Raw genomic sequence first — 12,547 nt, forward strand, 5'->3', positions numbered from 1 at the left:
CGTGGCGCCGGGGACAGCGGTGGAGCGGGAGCATGGCGCCGGGGACAGCGGTGGAGCGGGAGCATGGCGCCGGGGACAGCGGTGGAGCGGGAGCATGGCGCCGGGGACAGCGGTGGAGCGGGAGCATGGCGCCGGGGACAGCGGTGGAGCGGGAGCATGGCGCCGGGGACAGCGGTGGATCGGGAGCATGGCGCCGGGGACAGCGGTGGATCGGGAGCATGGCGCCCGGGACAGCGGTGGATCGGGAGCGTGGCGCCGGGGACAGCGGTGGATCGGGAGCGTGGCGGCGGGGACAGCGGTGGATCGGGAGCGTGGCGGCGGGGACAGCGGTGGATCGGGAGCGGCGGCGGGGACAGCGGTGCATCGGGAGCAGCGGTGGGGACAGCGGTGCATCGGGAGCAGCGGCGGGGACAGCGGTGGAGCGGGAGCATGGCGCCGGGGACAGCGGTGGATCAGGAGCGTGGCGCCGGGGACAGCGGTGGATCGGGAGCAGCGGCGGGGCGATCGGGGACAGGGGCGGGCGGCAGGGACAGCAACTTACCGCTCTCCTCGGCTTCCAGGGACGGTCACAGGCCGCAGATCCACATTGATTGGAGAGAGCGGTCACAAGACCGGTCTCTCCAATCAGAGTTGGGGGCGGGTGAAGCATCGATCACCCAGCTCCAGCCAATGGAGCACTGATCAGGGCTGGATTTCAATGTTCCAGCCATTTTCAATGGCTGGAACATTACAGTGGCTGTAATTGGCTGAGCGGCGTTCGTCAGCCAATCACAGCCTCTGTAGGTTCGGGGAGGAGGCACCACCCCTCCTGAGGTCAGGCAGAGGTCCCCTCCTTCCCGAATCTACCGTTTAAACAAATTTCACTCCCCGGGGCTCCGGGACCGCGATTTCGCCATGACGTACTGAGTACGTCATGGGTCGTTTAGCACCATGTCACCATGACGTACCCAGTACGTCAAAGGTCGTTAAGGGGTTAACCAGGCTGTGGCGCTCATACAAGCGCAGTCCATCCTTTGACTAGCTGATTAGCATGAATGATGCCAACGACCTAATACTGATGATTTATTTAAAGAAAGGGGCACCAATATCCTGCCCTTTATCATTATCAGTGTAGTCTAAGATTGCTTTATATTAAAAAAAAAAAATAATAGTAAAATAATCACTGTATCAGGCAAAAAGTGATACATTGGGTCTTTTCAGGTGAACAACATCTTAGTGCTTTTTTTCCTTTTTAATATATTTTTTTGTTATATTTTTGCCCAAAATAAAGAGAAATAATGAATTCCCTCATCTCTTAGTAAGAAAGTTTAATATTTAGTGTACATGGTAAAGCACTTAGCTGCAATGTTCTGCAGGTTTTCTGGCCCAGTGAAAACTATTTCCAAGTCTAAAGAGAGAAAGTTCAACAATTCAGGGCAGTAATTCGGCAGGAATGTGCGGGGCATTCCAGCATTTCATTACCAGGAGTCTTCTGCTGAAGCGCTTTCCTCACTAAATTATAAAACCCTCCGTCGTGTGTGCCAAAAAGTAACGTATTCAAGAGCGGCCTGCACGGCAACGACTGGAGAAATGATCCAGCAACCGTACTGGGATTATATGGAAAGGAGCAGCCATAATACAGAGGAAAGGATATCTCTGCGGCAGCACAGGCCACATAAGGAAGAGCGAGTATTTGCAGGACTATGGTCCAGTGGCATTGTTCGTAGTCAGTGGCCGCCGGGTGGAAGTCCCGTGACCTGCATCCTACCTGCACCTCTTCTGATGCGCAGGCCCAGACGTGATAGCGTTGCAGCATGTACACATGACGTCATGCCAGGCCAACTATCAAAACGGTATCAAACTGCAGGGTTCCAATCCAGCAGCCATGGTCTTGTGACATGGCTACCGGACCAGGGTCTGGAAAATCCATTCGCTCATTTCTATTTTATAAGCTTAATTGTAAAACGCAAAGTATGTAATAAGTGTGGCTGGGATGTGCTTGTAAGACTTCATGCCGATACAGTAGTGCATGAAGGACACTGCCAAGAGAACATGGCTGCTGCGGAGCTTCCCCTTTATAGCTTGAATGATATTTGATTGCCTGGAGACAATTCCCATTTAAAAAATATCACATAATCAAAAAATATTTAACATCATCCTGGTGCCCATGTAAAGCCCTGTGCAAACGTTGAGTAATTGATTTTTTTACCTCAGCATTTGTAAGTCAAAACCAGGAGCGGATAAATACAATACAGAAGTGGTGACCATGTTTCTATTATACTTTTCCTCTTAAGCTACGTTAACACATTCCGTATCCGGGGACTTTTTTTTACCTCAGTAATTGTAAACCAAAATCAGGAGTGGAACATTCAGAGGAAAAGTATAAAAGTATAAAAGTATAAAAGTATAACGGGCATTACGTTTGTATTTTTTGCAAATGCCTGGTATGGTTTTACAAATTCTGAGGTAAAAAACTTACCAAATACTCAAAGTGTGCACGTGGCCTTATCACCATACCTCCTAACTCTTAGGCCACGTGCACACATTGACTATTTGGTGAGTATTTTACCTCAGTAACTGTAAGCCAAAATCAGGAGTGGAACAATTAGAGAAAAAGTATAATAGAAACACGGGCACCATTTCTGCGTTTATCACCCACTCCTGGTTTTGAGTTACAAATACTGAGGTGAAAACTCGCCAAATATTCAACGTGTGAACGTGGCCCAAAAGGACAAAGTATAATAGAAACACGGGCACCACTTCTACATTTTCACCCACTCCTGGTTTTGGTAATACTGAGGTAAAATACTGACCAAATACTCAACGTGTGCACAAGGCCTAAAATGTAGGATGCAGCAACCAAATAGTAATACCACCTATGTGCAAGTTACATAATAGGTTGTCGTCTAGGACCTTCGCATTGTATGGTGCACTCAGGTTGACATCTTTTGACTTTTTTTAAATGTCTGACAATACTCAGTAAGAGAAAGAAAAACCAATACCTTTGGGTGGAAAGTAAGATTTACTTTCTGCTTTGTGAGGCCAATCTACCACCAATGGACCAAACCTCCGAAAGCTTGCAGTGATCTCATCTGGAAAAAAAAAAATAATTAAAAAATGTATTATAATAAGCAAACATATTGGAATCAATTTGCTTAATTCAATTTTTATTATTTTTACATTTTTTTTTAATAAACAAAATTTTAAAAAAAAAAGTGTCGTTTATATTCAGGTTGGGGGTCATATGTGGCTAAAAAACAATTTTTAGGCTAAAATTTTACCATTTTGGAAAAGGAAGTTTTTGCCCCATGTTTTGGATATATCAGTGAAAACCCGGCATGGTCATAAGGTGTTATTCCAACCTAAGCCACTGTTCAGCTGAGTTCACACATCGGTTAGAATGGATCCTGCAGAGATCCGTTGGCAAAACAAGGTCTGCTGGATCCATTTTTATTTATTTATTTTAACATGGAGTCGTCTAAGGAGAACTGATCCGTTAACGGATTGTTATTTATCTTCCATTTGAAACACATTCTAAAAGAAAAAAACGGATCTGTTACAAAGAATAATGGGTGACTAAATAGTGATCTGTTATTGGATCCGTTCTCCATAAGCTCCCATGTTAATAAACGGATCTGGCAGACATCAGTTATTTAACAATGGACAAAAGGTTGTGCTTGCAGAACTTCTTTGCCAACGTATCTCTGCAGGACCTGTATGATTACTGGACATGTGAACTCGGCCTTACAGAGGACCCTTCTAGACGTGTTTGCTTCCTTAAAAGGGACTGCCAGCACAAAATGACTGTTCAAACCAAGTACAGGCACTCGGTGCATCATGGTGGAGCAAAATTTTAAGTGCACTTTCCCTCGATCCCCACCCCCTCTTTGATTGACAGGTCTGGCTTTATAAATTCAGAGAAGAGCAGTTGGAAAATGGGCAAGTGGGAATACCTGCATTCTCCAAAATATAACAATTCTGGGTCATAGTTGCTACCGTTCAGCTTTACCTGTTGTTCCCCTGTTATTCCTCCTGAATATTTAGGAATAAACTGACTGGGGAATGGCTTTCAAATGACACTGTCCCATCAGCGCCGCCTGCGTAGCAACACAACTTTGTGTAGGGAATAATATCCAATTGACAATTTCTTTATAGATTTTTAGGAGGAAAAACTTAAGAACAACATAATCTGGAGAGATAAAACATGATGCTCCAGAATTATTCATTCACAGAGAATAGGAACATTAAGTAAATCAGACATGTCAGGAGCGGAGACTTAAGATGTCACAATGTTGCTACATCTTATCGCTTTTTAAGCCATTTTTACATATTTTTTCCAGTCAATTTTCTACCCTGGAAATCGTCAAGATGCAACTTACTGATTAATCTGTTTCAGTTTGTACGAAGATTTTTTTAAATTTTTTTTTCAAATTTATATTGGCGCACATGCAGCACCTAAAATCTGTGTGAAAAATAACGCTCCTTCCCTAGGAAACAGGCCACCGTTCATAGACAGCAGAAGTGGACGGTAACCTAGGAAATAAGCAGTGAACCGCAAGATTAAAAAATCCTTCACTTCTCGAGAGCGGAGAAAAATTTTTTAATATTCAGTTGCTTATTTTTACAATCGCTTCTGAATTCATCCAAATGACAGTGGTGAATGAAAACAACATATAGTGCAGGTCACATGAAATTAAGTGACTGGATGAATATATCAATGCAAATAATCAATGCAATATATCAGATACAAGAAATCCATATAATCATCGCCTAATGCGATCACATAGTACACAACTCACCCGTAAGGAAGACCCCACACGCAGCCCAACGCGTGTTTCGAGAAATGCTTTATAAAGGGAGGAGTCCTGATATATTGATTCAGTCACTTGTTAATTTCATGTGACTTGCACTATATGTTGTTTTCATTCAGGTTTCCTACTCCTTGTGACCTCTACTCTATTGTTTGCTATGTGCGTTTTTATATATATCCCAATACAAATTTGATATATTTTATTCATTTTGAGTGATTTGATCTGGTTGCTCTGGCCATATATGTTGTTCTTTAGTTACTGTTGTATATTGTACACATGAAAGGAGTGGCTCACATCATCTGACAATGAAAAGTACCTTCATCAATGTCTGGAGGCAACCCACCAACAAACACCTTACGAGAGTAGCGCTCAACCCGTTCGCCGTTCTGACAGTGTGTGGGAGAACTCAAGCCGGAGGACAAGGACTGGTCATTGTGACCATCGGTGAGGAACCCATCTTCAAAGGGGAAAAGGGAAGATCGACCTAAAAAGTACAAAAAAAAAAAAAGTAGGATTTAGTGGTATTGAAAAATATATATATTATAAAAAAAATTACAGTACAATTTATTTTTTAATTTTAGATTATTGCCATTTATAATTGCAGGGAATTAAATAATTATCTACCCCAAGAAGACAAGCCATTGTACGTATGCTATTGTCCTACATGCCAGTGGGAAATGTGATCTCTATCGTTTGTAGACATGTCAGACATGAAGTTTCCAATGGACAACTATACAGAGATAAGCGGCGCTGTGTAGCCATTGCTCATCTCATCCAGTACAAATCAGGCAGCCACTAACCAATTCTGCAATTGCCTCATCAGTGTAGCATCGGCAAACCGCGATCTTTGGCTGCACATCCTGTGTCGCCCCAGCCACACTCTTCAAAAAGAGGTTCTGCAGCAGCTTATTTGTATATTATTAAAAGTAACGTACCCCTAATATTAGTCACTTGCAGCTTTGAGCTTTTGGTCACAAAACTGCATGATTAAAGTTTATTATTCTCATAAAATACTAATATTCTGTAAAAATAGATTACTAGCATCAATACTGGGATGAAAATACGTTAAGGCTATGTTCACATGTAGCATAAAATGCGGCATTTTTTCCTACTGATGTTCAGCACCTTAATATGCAATAATATTTTCTGATTATTTGATTTGTATGGTGTTCTTTTTAATTATTTTCTCCCTATATTTGAGCTGTTTTTGGAGCAGATTTAGTGTTTAATATATTTTTTTACAGTATAGAAACACTTATTCTGCATTTAAACAGGAACTTGCCCCAATTTTTTCTGTTTAATTGGACACGATGTAATAGTGGCCAGAGAAAAAAAATAAAAAAAACAAAAACAAAAAAACCCCCTTTATTTTCTAAGTTTGTCTCTCTGTTGCAGAGATATTAGCAATCAAATATTTGTCACCTTAACACCCAGTTGGACCGAATTAAAGTTATCAGATAGTTTTTCACGGGGGGGGGGGGGGGGGAGGGGGCGTGTACTTCTGCCTCCTGTATGATGCTAACCAATCATAAGCAGGCAGCAACATAGAAGTGCAGAAGGATCTGTGATGATGTCATCAGGGTGATATGACCAGAGTGCACAGGTCCTGCCAGGCAGTGTGCAAACTAAAGAAGCACTGAGGATCTATAACGCAACCCAGAAGTGTAGAAATATTAATTTGAGGTAGGGGTGAAGAACTGACATCACAAAATGTTGGCTCCCATTATCTACAGTATATAGAGGTTTTACCCCTCATTGTAATCCTGTCTGTGATTACAAAAAAAAAACAAACTTCTGTACAGAATACTAAGTATGTCAAGTGTTATCCCTGGTGGCCAGTGTGATAATTGCACAATTTCTGATTTTTATTTACAGGGATATAGAAAATGAAAATATATAAAACATACAAATAGGTCATCTTCTTATGACACATTGCCATTTAACAGTAAATCTGTCAGCCAGCAGGGCTTTCAACCCAAAACTATTATATGCACATGTAGCCCTTTCAAAGATCAGTCCAGCAATACCTCTACATGGGCAGTCCACTCCTATGCTACTGAGAATCAGCATTATAATTCAAATAATTCAAATGAAGCTAAAGAGCTATTTATAGATTTGAAACCTATGTCACTCCAGCTCTATTCCCCACCTCCTCCTGCTTGGACTGCCTTTATGCCATGTTAAGTCAAACAAAGGAGTTGGCAGTCAAGCTGCAGGAGGCAGTGATGGGCGGGGAATAGAGCTGGAGTGACAGAAGCTTCAGATCTACACTTTCATTTCCATATTAACTCTAACGCTCTAGGCGGCCCTCTATGCGGACGATTTACTACTCTATAGCCTTATATTACCTTCCCCTCCCTTATGACTGAATTTGAGCATTACGGGGATCTTAGTAATTTTAAAGGTTAAAGGTTAATTCCAACAAAACTGAAGCTCTGAACATCTCCCCATCAGCAACGGAAGTTCAGAGATTCCAAAACCACTCCCCATTTAAGTGACAGGCGCAGTCAATCAAGTATCTAGGAATTCATATCCCATCTGACCTTTGCAACCTGTACACACTAAACTACCAGACACTCCTGGATAAAACTCTTAGGCTATGTGCGCACGTGTGCGCTCTGCACCGCACCGAAAAGGTGCGCTTCAGAGCGCAGCTGAAAGGCTGCGTTCTGAAGCGCATGGTGCCGGCGAGAACGTGCGCTCTGCCTGCAGCTCCTGCCATAGACAGAGCAGGGGCTGCTGGCAAAGCGCACGGAAGAAGTGACATGTCACTTCTTAGGCTATGTGCCCACGCTGCGGATTTTGCGCGGATTTTGCCGCGGATTTCCCGAAAATCTGCAGCAGCGGCACTTCCAAGCCATTTCCATGGCATTTTGGAAATGCTGTGTCCATGCTGCGGATTTTTCCGCTGCGGATTTGCCACGGATTTTGATCCGGAAAAATCTGCAGCATGTCAATTGTTTGGTGCAGATTTGGTGCGGATTTTGGGTATAGAATGGGGGGGGGAAAAAAAAATCCGCATCAAAATCCGCGGCAAATCCGCGGGTGCGGATTTGCCGCGAAAGTCGCGGATTTTCAGGCAGAAAAATCCGCAGGTACATTCTACCGTGGAGACATAGCCTTAGAACGCAGCGATTCGGGCAGCAGCCGAAGCGCTTCGTTCTAATATGCCACGTGCGCACGGCCCCTGCACAATCTCCATAGATTGTGCAGGGGACTCAGGACGAATGCAGTTACGCTGCGCTACAAAGCGCACCGTAACTGCATGAATTACGCACACGTGCGCACATAGCCTTAGAGATTGTAATACTTCTGATAAGAAGACTCTGGTGAATCAACACTTAAAAAGGTACATTCTCCCCAGATTCTTATACGTTTATCAGGCAGTCCCCCTCTTTCCACCGGCCAATTTCTTCAAAACCCTGAGGTCTGCACTGATTAGATTTTGTGTGGAAGCAGGCTAAAGCCCCAGTCACATTTAACGACTTACCAGCGATCCCGAAAACGATGCAACCTGATAAGGATCGCTGGTAAGTCGCTGGTGAGATGTCACACAGTCAGGCCTTACCAACGATGCAGTAACGATGAGCGACCTGTATAACGATGAGCGACCTGTATAGGAGGTCATTGTTAGGTGTCAAACACAGCGATGCGTCCTGCCCAGCAGGACATCACCTTTGAAGAAAATGGTCCGGACCCTTCGGCAACGACTAGCGATCTCACAGCAGGGGCCTGATCGCTGGTAGGCGTCACACATAACGAGATCGCTGGCAAGATCGTTACTGCGTCACAGAAACGGTGACGCCGCAACGATCTCATTAGCGATCTCGTTGTGTGTGACGGGACTTTAAGCCAAGAATTAAACTTCAAATCCTTTCTAGACACAAAGAGGAGGAAGGGGCGGGGGGCAAACCTCCTCCTTTATCACCAGGACTCGGTGATAGACTGTTCGACTGGCACTGTCAGATAGATGCAAAACAGTGGGTGGGTTTGGAGCAGAACTGGTCCCCAATTCCCCTTAAAAAAATCTTCCTTAGATTGGTAATAATAAAAAAAAAAAAAGATACAAAATAGCGCCCTCAGGAATTCTGGTGAAGGCAACATTAACGCTGAGGGACAGTTTGAAAAGGAAAGAAATGCTAGACCCTTTAGTCCTCTCACTCATATGTTCCTCAATCCTGAGTTTCCACCAGGTGCAAGGGTGAGAGATTTCTACGGTGGCATAAAAGTTCAGACCTTAGGGTGGGGCACCTATTAAAGGGTGCACATATCCTTTCTCTGGATGAGCTTTAGGCTATGGACCCCCCATGAGACTATGCTAGCTGCAAAATGGACAGCTGAGGTCCTTTCTGGAGGGGTGGAGGGTGGGGGGGGGGGGCTAGCACTCCTTTCCAGTATTACCCACCCCGTTTGAAGGTTTATTTATTTGAAACCCACCACCTCCTCACTTGATCTCGCTTATTTACAGACACCTAAAATCGACAGCCTGACCCCCCGATCCCGATTGTGTTCAGGTGTGGGAGCAGGAGTTGGGTGCCACTTTCTCAGAAGAGTATAAAGAAAAAGCCTTCCTCTTCACTCATAAAAGGTCAGTGGCAGGATACGCTCAGGAGCAAAATTACAAAATTCTGGCCCCGTGGTACCTTTGCCCAACTAAAATTCACAAGTTATTCCCCATGGTAGCGGATGCATGCTGGCTCTGTGAAACCGAAAAGGGGAAAATGTCCCATATTTGGAGGGAGTGTGACAAAATAAAACCTATTTGGGACGCAGTGTTTAGGGCTCATGTTAAAATAACAGGAATTCAAGTACAGCCCTCGCCACAGGTGGCCATCCTGTCCACGTTGCCGAACTCCCTGGGGGCACACAAAAACGAGGTATCCTCAGATTTTGTCTCACGGAAGCCACATCAGTTATTCCTAGGTATTGGCAGAAAATACATTAATTTCTTCCCATAAGCCGACAGCTTTCAGTCATGGCGGCGATGCAATGGAGCGAATATACAGTATTATATTGTAGCTAGTGCACAATTAATTAATTTTGTTTTACATTATTTTTTTATTACAAATATACATGAGGAGGTCTTCTGTCCGTCCTTGACATGGAAAAGAGGTCAGTGCACCCACCCTGCTATTACAATCCTCTGCACCTCCTTTTATATTGATTGACAGCAGTCACATCGGAACGTTTCCCGATTTGAATAGTCAGCCCTGCACATACTGACATTGCAGGATCCGGGATCACAGAGTAATTTCAGTAATGTAGATGTGCCAAAAAACACTGCAGCAAAACTAAATTAAAAAATAGGATAGCTCCTCCTAAAACAAAACCTTATACAGCGACATCAAGCTGCGGAAATGCAAAGGACCAAGAAAGGAAAATGTAGTTGGTCAAGAAAGTATTCCTTCAACTGTGACGGAAGAGTGAAGGCTGCAGACGATTAGCAGTCGCTGATCGGCTACAGCGGTCACATGACATTTATACTGTAAGGCTGCTTTCACACTACGTCTTTTTAACATGCGTCCTGAACGTTTTGCAACGCATGTGTTACTTTGCAGGATCCTGTCACTGGATGTTTAGGGGCGGGCATTGGAGTCATGTGATCGGGAGTGATGGGAACTGAACGTGCCAGACTGGGAGCCGGCATCTAACAGCTGCGAGGCTCGTAACCAAGGTAAACATCGGGTATACTTGCTTGGATACCCGATATTTACTTTGGTTACGAGCGTCTGCAGCTGCTAGGAGCCGGGCTCCCTGCACACGTAACTAACGTAAACATCGGGTAACTAAGATAAGTGGTTACCCGATATTTACCTTGAGTGTCCGCAGCTCTCAGGTGGGGGAGAGGGAGGGGGAGAGACAGAGAGAGAGGGACTGATCACGCGAGACTGGTTCTGGGCATGCTCAGTACAAAAGCAGGATCCTGTTACAACGCAACTCAACGCATTCTGCTAGGCAGGATCCAGCGCTCATTGAAATGCATTGCAGCTCGCGGCGCAATGTGAAGGATTCTGTGAGATGCGTTATTTTGACAAAGGTAAAAAACGCTACAAGTAGCGTTTTTGAAACATGTTAAAATAACGCAAAAGTACGGATCCTGTGTCTAACGCACACAAACGCATGCGAACGCAGGTGGACGCGAGTCCATTGCAAATGCATTGAAGTGAAAACGCATTTGCACTGGATCCGTTTTTCCGCTAAAAAAACGTTATGGACGCATGTTAAATAAACGTAGTGTGAAACCAGCCTAAGACTGCCGGGGTAATACAGCGCCGACAATGGAGGAATAACAAAACGGCCCCAAAAGTGTTTGCCGAGTGTCCATCTTTCAGGGGGATCCATCCCAAGCATTAACTTTTCCATATTGGCATGTCATGACTGAATTTGAGCATTACGGGGATCTTAGTAATTTTAAAGGTTAAAGGTTAATTCCAACAAAACGGAAGCTCTGAACATCTCCCCATCAGCAACGGAAGTTCAGAGATTCCAAAACCACTCCCCATTTAAGTGACAGGCGCAGTCAATCAAGTATCTAGGAATTCATATCCCATCTGACCTTTGCAACCTGTACACACTAAACTATCAGACACTCCTGGATAAAACTCTTAGGCTATGTGCGCACGTGTGCGCTCTGCACCGCACCGAAAAGGTGCGCTTCAGAGCGCAGCTGAAAGGCTGCGTTCTGAAGCGCATGGTGCCGGCGAGAACGTGCGCTCTGCCTGCAGCTCCTGCCATAGACAGAGCAGGGGCTGCTGGCAAAGCGCACGGAAGAAGTGACATGTCACTTCTTAGGCTATGTGCCCACGCTGCGGATTTTGCGCGGATTTTGCCGCGGATTTCCCGAAAATCTGCAGCAGCGGCACTTCCAAGCCATTTCCATGGCATTTTGGAAATGCTGTGTCCATGCTGCGGATTTTTCCGCTGCGGATTTGCCACGGATTTTGATCCGGAAAAATCTGCAGCATGTCAATTGTTTGGTGCAGATTTGGTGCGGATTTTGGGTATAGAATGGGGGGGGAAAAAAAAAATCCGCATCAAAATCCGCGGCAAATCCGCGGGTGCGGATTTGCCGCGAAAGTCGCGGATTTTCAGGCAGAAAAATCCGCAGGTACATTCTACCGTGGAGACATAGCCTTAGAACGCAGCGATTCGGGCAGCAGCCGAAGCGCTTCGTTCTAATATGCCACGTGCGCACGGCCCCTGCACAATCTCCATAGATTGTGCAGGGGACTCAGGACGAATGCAGTTACGCTGCGCTACAAAGCGCACCGTAACTGCATGAATTACGCACACGTGCGCACATAGCCTTAGAGATTGTAATACTTCTGATAAGAAGACTCTGGTGAATCAACACTTAAAAAAGGTACATTCTCCCCAGATTCTTATACGTTTATCAGGCAGTCCCCCTCTTTCCACCGGCCAATTTCTTCAAAACCCTGAGGTCTGCACTGATTAGATTTTGTGTGGAAGCAGGCTAAAGCCCCAGTCACATTTAACGACTTACCAGCGATCCCGAAAACGATGCAACCTGATAAGGATCGCTGGTAAGTCGCTGGGAGGTCGCTGGTGAGATGTCACACAGTCAGGCCTTACCAACGATGCAGTAACGATGAGCGACCTGTATAACGATGAGCGACCTGTATAGGAGGTCATTGTTAGGTGTCAAACACAGCGATGCGTCCTGCCCAGCAGGACATCACCTTTGAAGAAAATGGTCCGGACCCTTCGGCAACGACTAGCGATCTCACAGCAGGGGC

General features: G+C 45.0%; 1 protein-coding gene across 3 annotated transcripts in view; it reads right to left on the reverse strand.

The window, feature by feature from the left end:
* CPEB3 (cytoplasmic polyadenylation element binding protein 3) overlaps positions 1-12,547 on the reverse strand; it is a 189,507-nt gene that overhangs the window by 57,670 nt on the left and 119,290 nt on the right. For all 3 annotated transcript variants that reach the window (XM_075348561.1, XM_075348558.1, XM_075348560.1), the window contains 2 exons: positions 5,107-5,274; positions 2,982-3,071 (listed from right to left, as the gene is read on the reverse strand). In XM_075348561.1, coding sequence (XP_075204676.1) covers positions 2,982-3,071; positions 5,107-5,274 — 258 coding nt within the window. The remainder of the gene's footprint in view (positions 1-2,981; positions 3,072-5,106; positions 5,275-12,547) is intronic.

The sequence above is a fragment of the Anomaloglossus baeobatrachus genome, chromosome 5, assembly GCF_048569485.1.
Source record: "Anomaloglossus baeobatrachus isolate aAnoBae1 chromosome 5, aAnoBae1.hap1, whole genome shotgun sequence".
Classification (NCBI taxonomy): domain Eukaryota; kingdom Metazoa; phylum Chordata; class Amphibia; order Anura; family Aromobatidae; genus Anomaloglossus; species Anomaloglossus baeobatrachus.